At 42.5% G+C, this 22,099-nt stretch overlaps 1 protein-coding gene across 1 annotated transcript; it reads left to right on the top strand.

Moving 5' to 3' along the window:
• The first annotated feature begins 95 nt into the window (after nucleotides 1-95).
• LOC119389648 (GPI transamidase component PIG-S) lies at nucleotides 96-20,553 on the top strand. The gene is made up of 14 exons (XM_037657004.2): nucleotides 96-200; nucleotides 949-1,085; nucleotides 1,708-1,900; nucleotides 2,590-2,727; nucleotides 3,717-3,826; nucleotides 7,320-7,440; nucleotides 7,586-7,647; nucleotides 7,964-8,078; nucleotides 9,037-9,126; nucleotides 10,381-10,610; nucleotides 11,450-11,578; nucleotides 17,418-17,520; nucleotides 17,613-17,670; nucleotides 20,363-20,553. The coding sequence occupies exons 1-14, from the start codon at nucleotides 146-148 to the stop codon at nucleotides 20,478-20,480; spliced, it is 1,659 nt and encodes a 552-aa protein (XP_037512932.1). The 5' UTR covers nucleotides 96-145; the 3' UTR covers nucleotides 20,481-20,553.
• Nucleotides 20,554-22,099: the final 1,546 nt, after the last annotated feature.

Below are 22,099 nucleotides of genomic sequence, written 5' to 3'. Positions count from 1 at the left end.
TTTTGAGAACAATAAAAAAAATTCTTTCTGTTTTCTCTTCTGCTGCGGCTTACACAAAGCCAATCCAATCCAACAATTGCCAAATGCAAGTGCGTCGACTGCACTTGCCGAAGAACCCTCCCAGTTTCCGATTCGCATTTCCCTGATGTCTTCCTCTTCGGCGCCTTCAGGTAGATCATTGGAACATGGCGAAAAGAAAGGTAAGAACCCGGTTGAAGCGACGGGCACAAAAAGTAATACGTATTTCACGTTGTCCTCGCTGCCGCTAAAGGAGTTGTCACCGGCACTCAGCAGACAAATTGAGTTGGACGTTGTATTTGATTTGATACGGTGATCGCAATGGAGCTAGTTTTGCAACGGCTCGTAGTTTAGCAGTGAGCGTCTCCGATGTATCGCCGTTCTCATGCAAGAAACGGCTTTCACCGTCTCCTCAAGATCGATGAATGTGCATCGGCGTTGAAGGAACTTGAAGGTGTACATGAGGGTGACTGAAAGCGCATCGATCTCGAAGGAGTAACAAACTTGAAAAAGGTGTAAAGACCAACGATAAAAGCGAGTTATCATGAGGGAGTAAGAAATTCCAAAAAAAAAAAAAAAGGCGTACTGAATGTTGATGATCAAAGCGCATCGATCTCGAGTACGGTCCCTAATCTCGAGGGCGCTGAAATCTTGGAAAAGGTGTACATAAGGGTGACATTGAAAGCCCATCGATATCGAAGGAGTAACAAACTTGAAAAGGGTGTAAAGGGCTACGATAAAAGCGCGTTATCTCAAGGGAGTAACATACATAGAAGCGTGACGATGAAAACGCATGAATCTTGAGGGAGTAACAAACTTTAAAAAAGGTGCAGAATAACAGATAGGTGGGCCAGTTGGTTTGGGTGCATAGAAAAGGTGTTCATAGGGGTGACTCGACTGTATTGCTTTCTTTATTTTTTTCCCCCTCAGGTCTGACGCACGTCAGTGCGAGCATATCCTTCATCCTGATGTTTGTCTTTGTGGGCTTGCCAGTGTGGTGGAAAACGACCACGGTGTACAGGGTGAACCTGCCATACGATGAAATTGAGACACTCAGCACGAAGACGGTATGTATGACATTTTTTGCCCAAATGAAATGTGTACACCCAGTTTATGGGAGGAGGCTGGGCGAGAATGGACCGTCTAGACGGGGACTTGCCGTCTAACCTGAATGACTTTCTTTTCATTAATGAGACAAGTTTCATTAATGAGACAACCTGCTTCTGATCAAAAGTTGAAAGTAGTCATGCCTTGTCTCACTTAGTTATACTGAGACATTCATTCCACTTGATTAGCATGCATCATGAAAGGAACCTCAAAGCACTGCATCTGTTAGACGGGTGCATTATGTACGGCACTAGAATGTTTTATGCAGCGCTGTAAACGACAGGTGCACAGTGTTAGGTGTGTTCAATTGCCATAATTGTAGACAACATGTAATTTCACAAGAATGTTGTATTCATATCCAATAGTCGTAGTGACTTTATTTGTTGACTGTGCGTACTTCTACTCTTAGCAAAGCATGCTGCGGTTATGCTACATTACGAAAAAAATTTTGTCGATTACAATAGTGTGTTCGACATTTTTGTTTCATTTTCAGCACTCATGTCAGCTGTTCTATTTTTGCAAGGAGGTAGAACTTCTGAAATCAACACATACAAGCCGATGACATTTTTTTCTGCTGTGCAGGCTGTGCATCGTATAAAGGTAGAAGTGGTGTCATGTGACGCTAGTGCTCCAGTTCGCGAAGGATTTATCGAGCACCTTAAGGAGGCCAGCAGACAAGATGCAGCAAACATACCTGAAGTTAGCTTCGTGTATGAATGGACCATGCGAGAAGCCCATAAGAATGAAACAACACTTTTTACGAAGCAGCTCTCTGGTAAGCCTCGTAATTGTTCTTCCCTTGCTTCCTTACAGGCATTTATTTTTTTACTTGAAAATAAGTCCTACCGCCTGGCATGATGACAACAGGTGCTAAAGCTTTGTTGATTGAACTCTGCATTGTGGCTGTGCAAATGTCATGGTGGATGGACAAACATTGAAACCATTCATACGTATATTTGTGCTTGAATTTTGCTTATGCTTTGTTATAACACCGCGCTTGTTTTAAAAATTGCCCTGTGCCTTGAGGAGTTTTATAGGCATCTTTATTTTTCTTGTACCCTACCATGTGTTGTTATGTGAAAGGAAGTCAGACCCAATTTCAAGTTAGAATAGTTTTTAGCTTTGGTACCTTTGTTTTCTACTGAGACATGTATTTGATTTAATTTGAACATTGCTATTCCAACGCTGTACTCACCTAAGTTGTGCAATATGCGCCCGATATCACTCATTGAAGTTCAACAAGATCCCCCATAGTGGGGCCGAAACGGTTAGTTGGCATTCACAATTTCCCAAGCAGACAGGCTTCTGTTGAACTCTGGATTTAATTTGAGTGACTTTGATGTAACAAGGTTTGTTCGACTGCACTTTCAGAAGCAATGAAATATATTGTGTAGCTGATTTTGATTACATGGAAAAAAGAGGTACCATAAATTGAAGCAAAAAATTACTTCTCTTGTCTTGCAGATGTCGATGAAGTACTCCACAAGACGGACCTGTTCAGGTCTCAGAACCGGCTCTATGTTGTTATAGTTCCAGAAGGAAGCACTGATGAGTCGGTCACTATTGGACTGCACCAGATCATATATGTAAAGGCAAATAAGGGTGAGTTATTCATTGATGATACACCCCGCTACGGTGGTCTAGTGGTTATGGTGCTCGACTGCTGACCCGAAGGTCGCGGGATCAAATCCCGACTCTGGCGGCCGCTTTTCAATGGAGGCGAAATGCCTGAGGCCCGTGTACTTAGATTTTGGTGCACATTAAAGAACACCAGATGGTCAAAATTTCCCGAGCCCTCCACTACGGCGTCTCTCATAATCGTATTGCGGTTTTGGGACATAAAACCCCAGCAATTATTTTTAATCATTGATGATACACGGACCTTGAAATAATTCTGCAGGGTTTTTAAGTTCTTCTGTATTCTTTTCGATAATGTCAATGAGCAAAAATGTAGCATGTTTCTTGCTTCATCAGTAAGGTTGGTAGAAGGCCTACTTGGTTTACGATGTTGTGTAAATGTTATGTTTCATTGCATATTTTGTCTTTGTTTGCTCTCAGCTCCTGGTCGAGAAAGAATCGTTATATGAGTGGAAACACAGGTCACAATAGCTGAGAGGAATAAATTCACATGAACCATGCTGTGACATTCAACTGAGGGTTGCACTGGTTGCATTACGCATGTTGTATACTGCGTTGTTGTAATTATTGCGAGCACTGTGCAGCAGAACAGGCTGGCAATTAAAGCACCAGTTTATCTGAATAAGTAAATGCATTCAGTTAATTTTAAAATGCACCAAATCTAGGCGGACTGGCCAGAGGATCTGGAAGCATGTTCTGTTGCACAACTAGGTGTGCTAGAAAAATAAGTCATATTTAAAAGCACCATTCTGTGTTAATTATGAGGAAATGTACATTCTTGTATATCTTAACCTGCACAAAATGTTGTAACCTATGTAGTGCTGCCTTCACTCAAATTTGTCCTGTTAGTCATTGATAATTGCTGTTTCACTCAGTGTTGTGGCACAGGTAATGCACAAACGAAAACCAACAATGTGCCGTGTGTAAGGTGTAACCATCATTGTCATTTGCAGATGTTGGTGCCCTGTGCAACAACATTGTCGGTGCTGTGAAGCAATATGCCATCAGGGAGAGCATGCTGAAGAGATTGCACACTTCACACAAGGTTACGGAACGAGCAAAGGCAAGCATGTGCCGCATCTAACAATTGTTTGAGATGGCAGGCATTGCAGCAAGGAAGCATATCATTGTTTAACGATAATAGTGTAGGAACAAGAATTTCATTTCATTCTCTCAAGTGCTTTCGACACTTGGAACAATGTGCATAATGTCAAAGAAAAGAAACTTGGAGGGCATGTACCAGCTGCTAATCACAATATTGACTCAACGAGAAAAGAAACTGGATTTAATTATTTCGAATTCTCACTATTCAGGCTACAAAAAAAAAATGCTGAACTACAACGACGGCAGTGTTTCAGCTCCAAATGCTAGATGCCTGGGTCACCATACTAAAATATTCCTAAGCTTACTGTTTCAAGCAGTTAGCGTTTGTAAGCAAGGCTTCTGTGGGTCTTAAGGCACCTAGGTAGCCTTGTTCTGGCAGCCAAAATGACTAATACGTATTGAGAATGCTGTTTTCGTTGATGTCTTTTGTTTCTTTTGCCACATATTTACTGCCCATCTGGGCAAGATGTCAAAACATCGATTTTAACCCAGGCACAGGCTCATTTTGTGCTTCATTGAGGCGCAACTCCTAAAGTATCGTTGGTGTGCTTCTCTTCAGAGAAACATTATTATAAGAAGCGTTAGCAGCGAGAGTGCAGATATTGCTAAGCAAAAGCAGTTGCTGCTGTGCCGGTCAACATGTCACGCACACACGTTCTTAAAGCACCATCTGAAGAACAGTAAAACTTTTGTTGGGCCTAGTTGGTACATAGCATTTAAAAAGAGAACTTCAGTGCAAGTCAAGACGGACCACAAAGAATAGAAGAGACAAGCACTGGCACTTACTAACAAGTGCTTTATTCTTCTCTCAGCATCGCATATATATGCCACAACCACAATCCTTGCATGCGCATGCGTAGCGACGTATTGCATACATAAAAACATAGATATCTAACCAAGATGTGCACGCATAAATTCATGTTCTGAGGAGTACAAAGAAATAGAGGTATCACTGATACAATCAGCTCCCTTTTTTTGATGTGGTATGCTTCCAAGGCAAGCTGAGCATGTTCGTTATTGCTTCTGCCGAGAATCAACATCTCGTGAAATCGCGGAGCACAGTTGTGGCAGGAGTTAAGAGGAGCAACAAGTTGTGCTCCTTTGTCAACATTGTTAGTTATTTTTTGTGCATGTTCCCCAAGTCTCTCGTTTATGCAGCGCCCAGTTTGTCCGATGTAGGTTTTGCCACAAACCAGAGGTATGGCGTGTACCACACAGGTGCAGCAAGGGAGATAGCAGACATCGTGCTTGATTTGGCACCCATGATTGCTACCACCGCATGTGTGGGAGCACAGCTTAGAGAGCTTGTTGGGCGCAAAGAAAACCATGGGGACATTGTGCCTGTTAGCAACTTTCTTGAGTTGATGTGTGACCTTATAAAGATAAGGCATCACAACAGACCTGAACAGCTCACGTTCACACGTCGCCCTCTTACTGGCTTTTCTTTTCTGAAACAGGGCTTCGGTAACAGCTGTGTGCAGCGACATAGGGTAACCTGCAGCCAAAAGTCGGCGTACCTGATTATCAAAGCTCACCTGCATTTTATGCTCACACGACTTTTTGAGAGCCGATTCTATACATGTGGACACTATTCCTCTTTTGACAACTTTTGAATGGGCTGACTTAAAAGACACCAGCTCCTTTTGTGCACGGGGACACACGTGATGGTCACATACTTCGAGTCAGGTCCAGGACTTGTAAAACATTATTTTGGGGCAGCTCATGGGTGAAAATAAGCCCATGTCCGTGTTGCCTAAAAACATTTAAAATGCCAATCACCGTCTCCCGGTAGTCAGAAGTAACATTTAAGAACACAATAAAATCATCAACATATCTAAAAACCCTCAAAACCTTCAAGTCATTAAAAACATTGTCAAAGGACCTGTCACCATGAGCTAAAAAATGTCGACAAGTACAGGAGCAACACAGGACCTAATCCCGCTGTACAAATGGCTGGTCGTTAAAAATGATAAAAGTGACTTGAAGATAAAATTCTAACAGACTCAGGAAATTTGCCACAGTCAGCCCCACATCGTTCTGGAACGGAATAGCACCATTCTCTTCAATGCTTTCACACACAGAAGACAATAATTCACGCTGTGGTACAGAGTAAAATAAATCCTGTACATCAACAGGAAAACATGACCCACTTTTTCATTGGGCGCGTTAAGTTAGCACGCTCCGAACTCCAAAGGAACACACTCGAATGCGCTCCAGTGCAACGCCTTCGGAGCTTAGCTTAACAGTGATTTCCGCCGACTGCTTTCGGGGGCACGAAACCGTCACATGGCGAATGTTATGTTGCTTCCACAGTAAGGACGAGTGGAGAAGGAGAATGCAATTCGTTGGAGGAGAGAGTCGGAAACACGTCATTTCTTTGGAAGCCGTAACAGGCACGAGCTCTCGCGCACCGTCTCAGGATTGGAGTGCGTAGAGCGCGCTTCGTAATCACGCACCAGAAGTCGCTTTTCAACCGTTAGATTTACAAGAGCGCACTCCGCCGGCTAGAGTGCGCTCAAGCTCCTTAACTTAACGCGCCCATTGCCACAACAAAACTGCACTGTTTCATCCGAATTCTTAGTACGGAATGGGTCGTTTACAGCGAGCAACTTTAGTTTCTTCTGCAAGAATTGGCTTACGTTACGCTGCCAACAATCAGACTCGCTGATAATGGTTCTGAATGGCATATCAGGCTTATGTCTTTGCTGTCAAAAATACAGATAAACAATTGCCTTTACTCTTCTGAATACTTTTCGCGAGCGGCACAAGTGCCAACCTTTTACAAATACACGAACCTCTATTTTATTCTGACCTCGCTTTCCTTAACAGAAACAAAGTTTATTGACATCGCTTGTAGGGCCTTTACATTAAAAGCTCCTCTTTCCACCACAACAAACCCTCCTTCCTAATTATCTGCCTGCAAAAGGCATAGCTTATTGCTTTTCAAATAGGACAATGTCTGTCGTACACTGGCATCGATTCGGCTTGAAGCCTGTTTGGGTAGTCTTATCCAGGCTCTCCACACCTTCAAGTAAGCAATGTTCACACACTTCCTGCTGTGCCTTGGAACCACACATCTATTAAGAGCCACCAATTCACGGGCGGTGACACTAGAAGGAGTACAAAACTTGGGGCCTTTTGACAATAACCGGGTGACATTTTCAGGCAGGCTGACATTTCCAATTACTTTTATGCTACTTTTAGCAATGGGACAAACCCTCCCACGGCATATATATGCGATGCTGAGAGAAGAATAAAGCACTTGTTAGTAAGTGCCAGTGCTTGTCTCTTCTATTCTTTGTGGTCCGTCTTGATTCGCGCTGAAGTTTTCTTAAATACCACCTGAAGAGCTTGAGTGAAACGCTAAACCTTTCTCTTGCTTTCTCTACTTTGCCTTAAATAATATGTCCATGTCAGACGTTTATAGTTTTTGTGTCTGCTTCTGTGTGCAGCTTGACAAGGAACGCATGAGACCCTTGAGCGCAGCCACAGAGTTTGACGTTACCTTCACACTTGTTGTTCCTGAGCCTCAGACGCTGGACGTCTCGTGGCGAATCGAGGACGCAGTTGAAGGTGAGCACACTTGTTTTCTTCAGTTTTGATAACAGGCTCTCTGTTGTGCAGGCAGAAACTGTATTTTGTTATAAACTGCATAGCCTTTGTCTTGGTTTAAGGCTGCCTGGCTTTCATGACTGACCTTAAAAACTCTGTCGTGCAGTGTATTTGAAGCCATTTCTGGACAAGATCTCACTGGTTGCCAAGGTGCACGTAAGAAGTCAGGTATCGTAACCCTTTGATGGTGTGTTTCTCACTGAGTAGTTATGCAGTTGTCAAACTGGCTGTTTGGTCTTACTGTGAGAAACTGCTTTCCATTACTGGATGCAGTACGTAATGTAGCAAAGCCACAATATTAAAACTTTTACTGCGTGCGCATTTGTTCATCTCATAGAGGTTACTTCACTTGTATATCATCATGAGAATGACCGAAAACAGGACTAAACAGAGACACACAATACATAAGATGCAGGATTGATCTTTCCTCGTTTTTGTTCTGTCTTTGTAACACCTTGCGGATGTTTTCACTACACAAATGCAGGTGCTGTTTCTCACTCCACTGAAATTGAGGCGACGCTTCAACCAGAGCATCAATGCATACACAGCGACTGCAGACCAGCTTTCGCTGATCATAAACCCAATTGAAGGAAGCACTGGTGAGTACATGTGTTACTGCTTGAAACTGTCATCATAGCATTCACAAAGTAAGCTTATGCCTGAAGAGTGAAGGCATTGATAGTTAATAGCTAGCACAACTCTGAAGACTGCCACTTGTGGTTCTGTTGGTCCTTCCCTTTTTTATTTCTGTCTTTCATTCTCGTTGGTTTCACTACCGGTGTTCAGAAGCACCGTTTAAATTGTGCAATGTATCCTGTCTGTTTTTTGTAGGCTTATTTTTTATTACTGCGGTCTTTTTCTTCTTTTTTTTTCTTGTTTAATGTAGCCCCCTTATTATTAGGCTGACAAGTGGCATGTACAAGGGACAGAGGTGAGAACACATGACTGTTGTGTCTGCGTTCTCGCCTCTGTTCCTTGTTTCGTGTGCTTTTCAGCCCAGTTATGGAATGCCGATTCGCCCAGTATTCAGTACTACTAGGACCTACCCCCCCCCCCCCAAGTTTCTGAAACAATGACAAATATCAAGGTTGTGCTTTGTTTAGAAAAGCAGCTTTGATGCACACAGATTGCTCAGTAAGAAACTGTGTTTTTTTTTTTTGCAAGAGTTAAAAGTAAATGTACATGTCCCCCTTTTAACGACAAGAAGGATATATTCCTGTTGTTTGTGAGAGACTACATTGAACTTGTATGCTACAATGATCCCAATCTACCAACCATGCAGTACGGATCGTGTTTGGATTTGGTCTTGGCCATGATTGTAGTGAAACTGGTTGCAGAACCCGTCATGGTGTACCACAGCGACTACAAAGTGATTGTCACTACCATTACTTTAAAGCAATAAAGCATTGCGTACCCCCCACTAGGCAGTTGTAGTGGTTGTTTTCATCAGCATTGTTGGACTTTTTTTTCTTCTTTTAATTATGCTATGTTAGCACAAATTGTGCGATTTGTGGATTTCACTGCAGATGCCTTAGCATTTCGCCCCTTTTACTGCAGGATTTCAAGCGTCAATTCATCCTGTCCTCAACTTCGTGGTCTACGTGGTGCCACAAACTCATTATCCGCTGTACATATACGACGACCGAGGTACGTACAAGCGCTATATATAATGAAGCCACTATTCCAGCCAGACGGGTTTTCATTGCTGCTAAGAAAGCTGTCACTGTGCCTTTTGTTTCATGGTTGTTGTTGCATGAAACATACTTTGTTTTTGTTTTTTGTGTAGATTACCCTCAGTGTCATATGCAATTAGTGGGAGAAGTGATTACAAAGTAGCAGAATAAAAACAATGTGTATTGTGAGTCGTGATAATACTAGTAGTATAAAAACCCTTCCTGATCATACATATGCCATCTAACACTTCACAATATCTTTCTTACTTCTGATGGCTGCAACACTTTTAGCACTTTGTAAAATTTTCAGTCTATTACCTGTGTAACTATTCGTCCCCCCCTCCCCCCGAAATTTTGATGGAGGGGGGCGTTTTACTGAAAATAAGTAATGAAAATAGGTGTTTTCCCCCAAGTAATCAAGGTTTTCGTAAAGTGCCCCCCCCCCTCCCCGAAAAATTTCCTGGCTATGGGCCTGATTCACTGTTATTGTTGCTATTATTATTAGTAGTAGTCATAGCAGTAGTCTTTGAGTAACATGATGCCAGAGTGAATGCGCATTATGTATGTTGATAGTCTTATATTTTGGCATATATATTAATTCACTGTGTTACACTTGTTGTTAATTTGTGTCTACCTGCTACGCTTTCAATTGGGAGTGGCAGGATTGTAGTAAAGTAAAAGTAATACACGAAGTGAACAGACTTCTTGACAGAGGCTAATTCTACAGTTGTCACAGTAGCTCTTGAAGTTTTGATCTTTGCTGGCCTATACATTAATTTGTACATGAGATGCAACGCTGTGGATGCTATGCAAGAAGTTCGGTCAGCCAAACGTGTAGGTCTGCGCGTCTCGTGCTTGGCTTTGGCGATTAGTTCCTGCTGCGTGCTGCCGGAGCTAATCGCAGGGGGCATGGTATGAAAATAAAGCGACGTTAAGTAATTCAGAATGACCTATTGACAACTGTTTAAATAATGGGGTTAATTTACTTCTAAGGCACAAAGCATCATCATGTATTGCTCAGGCTAAAAACAAAAAACAAAAGAACATTGCGGGTGCTAAATTCTTTGAAATATTTCTTGGTTTGAAAGCATCTGCTGCAAGAAGTGCCACTAGCTTCCATAGTGTTGCACCTGATGTATGAAATGGAGTACAGCAATAAAAAAAAAATGAAAGTTATGCATTTCAGCTAACCCTTCGTCGTTCACGTAGTATGCCCTTCCTCCGACAGGCAACCAGTTGGAAACCAATTCGTTTCTATCCCCCAAGTGGGGTGGGGTTCTGTTCTACAACGTCGCCAAGTTGCCGGGTCCCGGCGACGTTCTGCCTCAGCCCGTGGAGATTGACATGCGCTCGGTATTTCAAGTGTTCCTGGCCCAGCTCAGTCTTCTTGTTGGCCTGCCTGATAAAAGCTACGATCGCGCAGTGCATTACTTGGAGAGCCCTGTGCCTTCATATTTGGTGAGTCAGTGTTCTGTCTTTTTTTATTCAGTAACATGTCTACCCGAATCCTGTCGTAAGCCATCGCTTGAGCAACGCACCCACATTTACCACCTCAGTGCCTTCACATAGACCAGGGGTCTTAAGCTTACCTCAGCTAGCGGGCCACAGTCCCGAAATTTAGTCTCCCGATAGGCCGGGATGGTGAAGAAGGTTGGAGCAATTGGGGGGGAGCTTCAACAAAATGTCAGCTCACGTCTACCATTGCCATCTAAAAGAAGGCCTTTCCCATATCTCGTATATGGGTCATTTCTGTAGGGGATTTGATGGCAAGTTTTGAGAAACATATCAATACTTATCTCCAGGTTGACTAAAATCTGGGCGCCGATTCTGAAATATAGTTTCTGTCCCACAGTTGCATGGTGATGTTTTAACGCATGGTGACTGGATGGGGTCCTCAAGAAAAAAGATACTTGAGACCAGTCACATGTGTATAGCTCATGAACATACTTATTAAGAAAAATATCCATGGCACGAACACAGCCATGTGTGGGCTAGGCCGCTAGTGAGAGGTCCGCAGGCTGTGTTTGAGACCCCCGACGTAGACGATCGAAGTGCACAAATAAAGAATTTGCTGTTTTTAGGGGCTTTCAATAAAAGAAGCTAAAGGTCAATTACGTTACAGAACTGGTGTACAGACTTGAATGGGAGTCATTGCGACGCTCTTTGGCTGTACTCAGTGTGGTGGCGTGTGGAGGCACCTGTGCTCACGTGACAAACTAGAAAAGCTTTTGCATTTTCCACGCCATACTGCTGAATCTTATAGATTTCGATGTCGATTTTCTTTTTCTTCATTTCAGGATGTCGCATTCCTTCTTAGGCGCAGGACACAGGACTACTTGTCCACTTCGAGCTCTTCTCTGAAATCGCTCTCAGAGTTGCTCAGCAAGATCTCCAATATCGTAGTCAAGGACGAAATCGGGGAACTTGTAAGTGTTTTTTCGCTAATTATCTGGGGCAACATACAAACAAGTGTAGTATGTAGATCTCTCAATGGCAATCGTGCCTCCACCGTATGAAACTAATAAGTGGCACAAAGACAGAAGGTTACATTTCTAGAGATAGTGAAAGTGGCATGCACACATACCTTACACAGCAGGCGCTGCTCGGAAAACTGTTGACAGCGGTTCAGTGCTTAGCGCACAGGGCCACCATTGGAGATTAACTGCGAGGAAAAATAGAAAGAAGATAAAAAGGAGGCGGGGCTTGTAGGAAGCTTGACACGCTTCCTCAGCTCCAGCACTTGGAAGAATGCAAGGAAGAGTGTTTCTGCCAGCAGCGACTCCACTCTCCTGGCAGCATTAAAACCAATAATGAACCGATTTGAAAATTGTTCCAGTAAAATGTCTTGCAACTTCCAGTGTGTAACCAACAATTCCAGTCACCACTTGAACATGTGAGTGTTCACAGTACCAATTTGTGCTCTTGCTGTTCGAAGACCTGAAGTTGTGGGTCTTACGAAATCCCGTCTGGTCATTGGTCAAAACATTGAAGGTCAGTAAATATTTTCCACCTTGGTCAGCGTCCTTCAATTTTTTCACCAATGTCCAAAGACCTGCTATCAAAGGAGCTGAGTCACCTGGTGGCTGACCTCCACATTATCAAATGCAAGGTCTGGATCAAATGAGCCCTTCGTTAAGTTTATGGGAGCCATCTCATTATGGTAGGGCAAATACATTTTTTTTAATGGTGTTCCCTACGCCCTATTGCGTCTTTCTGCTTCTGCGACCTGAAAAATGCTTTCTTTCCAGGATTAATCTATAGCTTGTAATTATGCTAACCTAAACGTTGTTTTTACTAAATATTTGGCATGTGCGAATATTCGAGCACTTCGTATATTCGAACGAATATTACAGTATTCGAATTCGCTTCTACACGAATTTAAATTAGTCGAAATTTCGAAGTATTCTAAATGAACGAATACAGACATATATAAATCGCATTAAACTCCTGTATAGGTGGTTTCACTGCAGTGGAGGGGTGCTGTACCGTGAATACACCTATCCAGGAGAAAGCCACACTGCCGTGAAGCCACACTTCAAGGTTAAATGACCATATTACCCTCACATCGAGTCATAATTTTTTAAGTTTAAAAGCTTGTTATGCCGGCTTATATGTGTAAGTATAGTAAATTTTAAAACGTAACATATTTTACAGGTTATCACTTACATTCTACCAAAAGTCAAATCCTGCTACTATTCAAAGTTGCTTCCACTTCCCTTTGAAGCAAAAAGAATGACATTTGCACATGCCTTGTTTCAATTTTTAAAAAAATATTGTGCAGGCCAGTTGGGTCATGACAAATATGCTCATTTTTCTTTCTAATATGTGACATATACTGTTCGAACTTGACTAGAAATTATTTGACCAAATCACTATTTGCTTCAAATTCGCTTCAAACCTAAATTTTAATATTTGCACATGCCTAATAAATATTTATTATGTGTACAGAGGCTGCTAAAAATAACAGGTCCTATAACCTAGGTGACATCCAGGCAGCTATAGGGTGTTTCAGCTAAAGAGCACGAAGTATTAAAAAATTAAGCATAGGCGCTACACGTCTCCAATTAGTGCAGTATTGTTCTGAGCCATATAGAGCACGTCAGAATATTTTTTCCATGCCACCAAGCTCGGTAATTAACAAACATTGTTTAATGAACTTTTGAAATAGTAACTCTAGAGAAAAGTTTTCAATACAAAAGTTGTAGCACCTGTTCAGAAACATTGAATTTTTCAGTCTATCTTAAGTTAAGTCCACTGTATCTTTTCCAGCCTTTCTTTAAAGCGTGCAAATTTTAAAAAATACCACGTGACTGCAACCTAACGCGCGGCGCTTTTAGTGCCCTCAAATGTAAGTTGGACGAATTATCAAAGGCTGCTTCTCGCACGCAGATCGATGGAACAGGTTATTGGTGACTGCGATAGACGTTAAGCGACAAAATGAGCATACCGTATCAACAACAACAAAAAAATTCTTCAATGAAAAAGCGGCAGCCACGGAGCAAATGCTACATGAGACCGTAGGCAGCATTTGAGGCAGCTTAGGCATTTTTTCTTTTCGCCCCAATGAAGAAACACATTGGAAAGGTCGAGGGTGACAGCGTGATGAAGGACCAAGATAAAAGATTCACTCACACATGGCAGCCATTCTTTCGTAGATTTTTTTTCTTTAGACGGTACACCCCTATCATCATTTAGTGTCCATCGTAGCCACCGGCAGCCTACTCAATCGACTTTTGTGCGCGGAGCAGCCTTTGATAATTCGTTCGAGTTACATTTGAGGGCACTAAATGCGCCACGCGTTAGGCGGCAGTCACTTGGTGTTTTTTAAAATTAGCGCTCTTTAAAGAAAGGCTGGAAAAAAATTATGCAGGGGAGTTATCTTAGCACAGATTTAGAAATTTGATGTTTCTGGACAAGCGCTACAACTTCTGTATCGAAGATTTTTCTCTAGAGACTTCAAAAGTTCATTAAGCAATCTTTGTTAATTACTGAACTTGGTGGCATGGAAAAAATATTCTGATGTGCTCTATATGGCTCAGAACACTGCGCTAATTGGAGACACGCAGCGCCTATGCTCAATTTTTTAATACTTTGTGCTTTTTAGCTGAAACACCCTGTATAGCAAGGCTGGGCAAAGATACTTTGAAATTGTATCGCGATACGATACAAGATACACAGGCAAGAAGTATTGGAGATACAGATACAAGATACTACCGCAATAATTGTATCCGATACGATACTTGGCAATTGTATCTTAAGATACTTCGATACATTCGCAAATTTGTTATTATAGACCCCCTAATGTAGTAGCGAACGCCTATGCACAAAAAGGTTTGCTTGAAAATTTCTTTAATGTGACCAATTTTGTTTAATTTTAGTGAAATGTGTGTTAGTATTTCAAGAGTATTGTCCTTCTTGCTCCAAATGCATTAGTTTACTTCCGACAGAACTTATTGGGGTTTGTTTTGGCTGCTTAACAGGACAGCTCTTCACTGATAACGGCTCTTGCTTGTCATTTTTGTAATTGATGGGAGTCGCTGCTCAGCTTGCCGACCAGCTAGCCGGTTGCGATCTAATCACAAGAACTTTAATACGAAGCCTTCGCACGATGGCGCAAATGCCGGTGTGTAGTTTTACCTTGTCTGTAAAAGACCGTTCACGCAATACCGAACCACCGGTGTTCAGTAGCAACAACGTTGCTGGCGATATTTTTCCTGACGCACTGTGTATGCGTAGAGCTCATAAAACTGCAATGACTTTTCATGCTCTACTTATCTGCTGGAGTAAAGGGTTCGTTATCAATATATTCACTAACGTGCAATCTTTCAACAATTTTTCTTCAACGAGAGAATATGTTCACCCCAGAAATGCCTAGTACCTATTGTATTGTCACGTGGTGGTAAGGATAAAGAAGGCGGCAGTCACTCTGGTAGAGTCTAAACTGCTCACTGGCAAACTTGTGCCCAGAAAACTGAGTAACTCATAATACAAGCAAAGCATTCTGTACACTGATAGCGGCAATAAATGTCGTTGGCCTTCGGTATTCTGATCATAGACGGAACGCGTGGTCACATCTGCGATCGAACCTTCCATCGTTACCGATGGTGCTCGCGTAAGCTCCCGAATGAACTACAGTGCTCGCGTCCTGCGCATAATTTTAGTAATAATTGTTGCAGTTTTACATCCCAAAACCACGACATGATTATGATGGACACCGTAGTGGAGGGCTCCAGAAATTTCGACCATCTGGGGTTCTTTAACGTGCTCCTAAATCTAAGTACACGAGCCTCGAGCATTCCGCCTCCATCGAAATGTGGCCGCCGCGGCTGGGATTCGCGCGTAATCTTGACAGAACAACCTGAAACAACTGCGAAGCTTCCGAAACATCGCGACGTGTCTTGAGCTGAGCGCTGCTAATAATGTTTTTGCAGTTTAAACTCGATCCCACCAAAATAAAGAAATGAGAGCGCGTGGCAAGTTGCACAAATCGTCGCAGCACAGCGCTGCTATTCACGGTATTGCCACCTATATGTCCGATTAACTGGCGATTAGTAAGAGTAAAAAAATTAGGTAGTCCTAAAAAGGGAAAACAAATCAAATATATATATAAATACAATAGAAAAGTCGTTCTGTATCAAACATTCATCGTGAATAAGTATTGAAACACAGTACAGGCGGCACCCTTAATAGCTATGACAATTAATCATGAAGCATCTTGAACTTGTTAATGTAAGACAGTAAAAATATTTGGTGCCTATCAAAAATTGACTGAAACGGCTCGTTGGGACGCTCATGAGAAAAACAGATCATTTGGTATAGCAATGTTTCTCGAATCCCGTTCCTAACAACTTTAATTATGGCTCATAATTATTTTCATAATTATGATGCAAACTCAATTTCGCTCTTTTTCTAAGCAGTTAGCAGGATGTTTGGTACTGCATACTCAGTGCGCGCCCACATGATTACATATTTGTTTTCAAAATCACCTCGCAGAACAGTAAATGTGCAAACAGTAGCAGAAATAAAGCAGATAGTTCAATGTAAGAATAAAGCAGAGAATTTATTTTGGCAGCACGTTACAATAGGCATATTTGTGCGACCAGACCGGAAAAAAGTTCAGAGCCCTAGGTAATGTACGGGACGCAAAAGAAGGACAACTAAGGAAGAACTTGTGCTAACAATCAAATTATGATTTCAAGAGCTCTTTGAATAAAGATAGCAGGAAGATAATAATAATAATTGTTACGGTTTAGCACCCCAAAACCACGATGCGATTATGAGAGACGCCGCAGTGAAGGGCTCCGGAAAGTTTGACCTCCTGGAGTTCTTTCACGTGCACCTAAATCGAAGTACACGAGCCTCAAGTATTTTCGCCTCCATCGAAAATGCGACCGCCGCGGCCGGAATTGGATTGACAGCAGGAAGAAAAAGATACGGTACACGAACATATATTCTGTTAGATAAGCGCTTCATCTATTAGATCTAGCATCGGTACTAGTGGTGCTACAGTTCGGATCTTATTTGCACATAAGTCAATCGCATGTAAGTCGAACTTACATCCACAAGATCCTTCAAATCGCTTGTGTGTGAAAGCCACGACAAGCAAAGCAACCCTATACTTCAGATTTCGTAACGAAGCACTGCGCAGGGGAGCGGCATCAGAATTTGCGCGATAGTCGCCGCACGCGTTGTGGTACGCGGCGCTGGACAGTGGATAAGGGTAAGTATCATGGCACTGGCACACGAAAAAAGAAAAAAAATCGAGAAAACGAAAGGCACGTGAGCTAAGCTGGACGTTCGCGCGCTTGTTCTGTCGTGACTACGCGAGCGCTGTCAAGTTGCTCTGCTCCACCAAAACGGACGCGCATACTTCATTGCCTGCCTTCACTGGTGGACTTTGCCGGAAAAATAAAATAATGTCACTGCGCTGAGTTTTACTGAGGCGCTTTAGTAGCACCAGTACCAGCTTGAGAAGCGGAGTTGAGCCAGCGATTATTGTTTCGTACGCTGGTGTTTCTATAGGAGTATCTTGTATCTTAAGATACACGATACATTATTGAATGTATCGGAAATACAGATACAGATATTCGTCTTGCGAGATGTATCGCGATACAGATACAAGATACCCAAAGAGTATCTGAGATAGTATCTAAGATACATGTATCTTCGATACTGCCCAGCACTGCTGTATAGTATTGCCATTGTAGATTAGTATTAAGACCTTCTATAACTGTGCTTCTTCTGAAGGCCTCATTTTCCTCGTAGATTTACTCATCTGTATCATATGCAAAGAAAAGCTTCGATCTCTTGAACAAAGGAGACTTGGAGAATGCCTTCCGAAACGCCGAGGCTGCATTTTTGGCCTCTGGTAAGCCTTTCTTTTTAATGTTGTTCGTTGTCGATACATCTGATTTAGATAAATGCCTAGGTCTTGCTAACTTCCATTTTAAATTCTTACAGAGAAAGCCTTCTTCGATCCCTCGTTGCTGGCACTTCTATACTTTCCAGACGATCAAAAGTAAGTTGCTACTACTTTGCACTAGAGTATTTAATAAGGTACGCATTTGGGCTGGTTGGTTCATGATTAACTGTAGAAACAGCGCTAAAACACGGGACGAACGAGGAAAGGACACAAACAACGGCGCTGACTAACAACCAAATGTGTTTTATTCTTCCAGTCTGCATTTATATACTCCGCCACAATCTCAACATAGCAAAAGGCAAAGAAACATAGAAAAAGATGATTAGCCTGCGCAGAGGCCAAAAAATCTTCAAACAGACAGAAACGTTAACTCCTTCGGAAGGAGGGAGATCGAGGGGAGGCTGACACATGCTTCTCCGCCATTATAGATATGATACGCTTCAGAAATGACACGCGCCCGTTCATCATGGTACTTCGACAGGAAAATGGAATCTTTAAAAGATGGCTGGCAACCACATCCATTACAGTGAAGCGACAATTGACTATCTCTGGCTTGTTTACGGACGTTGTTTGCATGCTCGCGCATGCGGTCATTAGCGCACCGCCCCGTTTGGCCGACATAGTAACGACCGCAAGAAAGAGGTATCTTATACACAACACTATCACAACATTCAACATACTTCTGGCGATGCTTTTTGCTGCATCTTTTTGTCTTGGTCTCTCGATTTACTTGCTGACACAGGCTACCAAGCTTATTTTTGGCAGAAAACAACAGTCTAACGCCTGCCCTGCTGACCACTTTCTTCAGATTATGTGCCACCTTGTGCACATAAGAAATAACCACTACTTTCTTCTGCGGGTGTGTCACTGATTGAACAGCAGGTGAGCACTTGCTTTTAAAACCAGACACGAGGCTTTCTGCGATACTGGTCAAAAGCGTTCCTGGAAAACCTGCAAGCTTCAGGCGTGCTACTTGAGAACAAAAGCTCGCTTCGACTTGGTGGTCACAGGACCTCTCAAGCGCCGCCTTCATGCAAGCCCTTGCAATACCGCGCTTGACAATTTTTGAATGCGCAGAAGAAAAGGGAAGAAGGCTCTTTTGAGACCTAGGCGCATAACACCAACATACATGGCTGTTCGTTCTCAAACAGCGATGTATGTTGGTGTTATGCGCCTAGGTCTCAAAAGAGCCTTCTTCCCTTTTCTTCTGCGCATTCAAAAATTGTCAAGCGCGGTATTGCAAGGGCTTGCATGAAGGCGGCGCTTGAGAGGTCCTGTGACCACCAAGTCGAAGCGAGCTTTTGTTCTCAAGTAGCACGCCTGAAGCTTGCAGGTTTTCCAGGAACGCTTTTGACCAGTATCGCAGAAAGCCTCGTGTCTGGTTTTAAAAGCAAGTGCTCACCTGCTGTTCAATCAGTGACACACCCGCAGAAGAAAGTAGTGGTTATTCCTTATGTGCACAAGGTGGCACATAATCTGAAGAAAGTGGTCAGCAGGGCAGGCGTTAGACTGTTGTTTTCTGCCAAAAATAAGCTTGGTAGCCTGTGTCAGCAAGTAAATCGAGAGACCAAGACAAAAAGATGCAGCAAAAAGCATCGCCAGAAGTATGTTGAATGTTGTGATAGTGTTGTGTATAAGATACCTCTTTCTTGCGGCCGTTACTATGTCGGCCAAACGGGGCGGTGCGCTAATGACCGCATGCGCGAGCGTGCAAACAACGTCCGTAAACAAGCCAGAGATAGTCAATTGTCGCTTCACTGTAATGAATGTGGTTGCCAGCCATCTTTTAAAGATTCCATTTTCCTGTCGAAGTACCATGATGAACGGGCGCGTGTCATTTCTGAAGCGTACATATCTATAATGGCGGAGAAGCATGTGTCAGCCTCCCCTCGATCTCCCTCCTTCCGAAGGAGTTAACGTTTCTGTCTGTTTGAAGATTTTTTGGCCTCTGCGCAGGCTAATCATCTTTTTCTATGTTTCTTTGCCTTTTGCTTTGTTGAGATTGTGGCGGAGTATATAAATGCAGACTGGAAGAATAAAACACATTTGGTTGTTAGTCAGCGCCGTTGTTTGTGTCCTTTCCTCGTTCGTCCCGTGTTTTAGCGCTGTTTCTACAGTTAGAGTATTTAATTAATGCAAGGGGTACCCACCAACGTACCTGTTGTAAAAACTGACATCATCTGTGTCTTGGATTTTGAACAAAAGATCTGTATTGAGCCCAAAAGGTCATTTTGTGTTTTTGATATAATCAGTGAAATCCGGGGTTTGACGGAATCTCGTCTAGTCGGGAGGAGGCATTGTAAAAAGTAAGAAACGCCGACCACACTAAAAATGCTTTTGAAACAAACAAGACATTTCATGTGTATGCATGTGTATGCGCGATGCTTGCGGCACCTATTAAAATGCACATAGGTTATCATAACTTTTAGACTTCATTGTGAACAAGGCTCCCGTGTGGGAGCCGGAACATCTTGTTTGTTTTAAGTGTTTTTCTTATGGTCGGTGCTTCTTACTTTTTACAATGATATTATCAGTGACCTTTTTTTAGTAACCATGCCATTACCCGACTAAATGATGTTTTGCAGAACTCTTGACTAGAAGTACAGTTCCATCTCATTCATGCATGAACTGCATCTGAAAAGGGTGCCTCCCCCCCCCCATTTCTCATGATGGTTTATGAGCAGTAAAACAAAGACACAAAGACATTAGCCTTTGAGCCGAAATGTGTAGTACCCCCTCCCCTACTTCAACCCTTTCTCTCTTTTTTTCTTTTTTTTCTTTTTTACAGATATGCCATCTACATTCCTCTGTTTCTGCCCATAAGCCTACCAGTTGTGATGTCCATACGCGGCCTTTGGACTTATTACAGGAACAGAAAAATATCGAAGACAGAGAAGCAAGACTAAATGGTTTTAGTTCAAGACCTCATAGATTAAGTTATTTCGACGCAACTGTACAATATGTTAAATATATGCTCAACGAACACTTTTGTATATGATCAGTGGATTTGTGTGACTGCTTGCTTGTTGTCAATTCACTTGCGACTTGGAACGCAGGGAAACAATTTGGCAACCTGGTCAACACGCACATGAAATCGGGACATCAGATAAAGATTACCTTTTGGGGTTGGTGTTAATCTCCAACCATCAGTAAAGATCCCGAGATGTATTAGATTCAATCACAGAATCCTTCAAGATAAATGGCAGTATAAATGGGCGATGCAAAGTGTAGTGGAAGTGCAAGGCTTTAGGAACACGTGGCATAGTGCAATTGAAATGCCGAACCCTCGAAGCAAAAAAAGTTTTTTCTGACACATGCGCTACTTTGTTACATTGAAGCGCAACTACATTTTGTCTGGCCTAAAACAAGGGACGTGAAGGAAACAACACCTGGCCAATATTAACGCGAGAGCTTAAAGAGCTCATTTTGCAGAAATTCCAGTGTCTGTGTCAGCGTCGTTGGTTGTGAGCGAAAAATTAGTGCTGTCTGTGACCGAAAATTCGAGGAAGACGCCAATAAATAATAAATATCTTCGGCTTGAGTGGGAATCGAACCCAGTATCTCTGCATGGCAAGCTGGTGTTCTACCACATAGTCTTGCCAATACTTGAAACTGTTTTGGGAAAATGCCCTATACGAATGTCATGCAGTGCGAGAAGACTACTCAATTCATTTAAGTACAGCGTGACAGAAGCATAGAATCACACCAGTTGTCAAAACATGTGATTTGTGCAACGAGTGGTTGGGTCAAAGGCCCACCAATTGCAAAGCGCACAGGCACAATTAATTGTCACTATGAGCAACAGCATCAACAGTGTGTGCGGGTGCACCTGTTGCCTTATTTTTTTATTTAAAAGTACCTTGGGAAGCATTAAGGGGAGCATCACAGAACAAAAGAAAAAAGGAACCGATGCATGAGTGCGAAGAGAGTCTGCAATAATAATATGCTGAAGCAATACACACACACGAGCGCAGTGTGTGTATATGTGCTCCTCTTTCGGTCTCGTTTTCTTCGTGCAGTTTAAACCTTTTACAATAATGTGCTGGCAAGACGATGAAGTAAATAGAATTAAATGGCAAAGCAATACTAAGAATACCCAGAAAAAGAATTAAAAACTAACACTCATAGTTGCGAAAGGAGCGGCGCATTGGTTGCGTAAACAGAAAAAGAGCAGTAAAAAAACGCACATTGCTTGAGCACGGACGCATAGCGGGTGCTTGCCCAATTTTCGCAAAAGGAAGAATTATGGCATAGTTGGCACTTCGCAACTGCACTTGCGTTAGGTATTCTAGGATAGTTTGATACAACACAGACGTTTCTTTCCTTTCAGCACAGTTGAGGTGCTCACAAAGAAACGAAGCCAGGCTAGCAATTGAGAAGGCAATGCGAACAGGCCCCGATTACGCTATCGCGTTCTGCTCTTGAAGGTGAAGCTCAAGCGTACTCCAAGTTTTTGTTTCATCTTTAGCAGTGTGTCATCTTGCATTGCACAGTTTTGGACACCAAACACAACACAATAGAAGGG

The sequence above is a fragment of the Rhipicephalus sanguineus genome, chromosome 4 (assembly GCF_013339695.2).
Source record: "Rhipicephalus sanguineus isolate Rsan-2018 chromosome 4, BIME_Rsan_1.4, whole genome shotgun sequence".
Lineage (NCBI taxonomy): Eukaryota > Metazoa > Arthropoda > Arachnida > Ixodida > Ixodidae > Rhipicephalus > Rhipicephalus sanguineus.
Note: the sequence above shows the minus strand (reverse complement) of the source record. Positions and strands in the feature narration are given on the sequence as shown.

Bases quoted from the DNA above. Each gene is read 5' to 3' on its own strand.
- LOC119389648 (XM_037657004.2), top strand. From the start codon at position 146: ATGTCTTCCTCTTCGGCGCCTTCAGGTAGATCATTGGAACATGGCGAA. The intron at 8,079-9,036 runs GTGAGTACATGT...CTTTTACTGCAG, and splicing joins CCCAATTGAAGGAAGCACTG to GATTTCAAGCGTCAATTCAT. The intron at 17,521-17,612 runs GTAAGCCTTTCT...AAATTCTTACAG, and splicing joins GGCTGCATTTTTGGCCTCTG to AGAAAGCCTTCTTCGATCCC.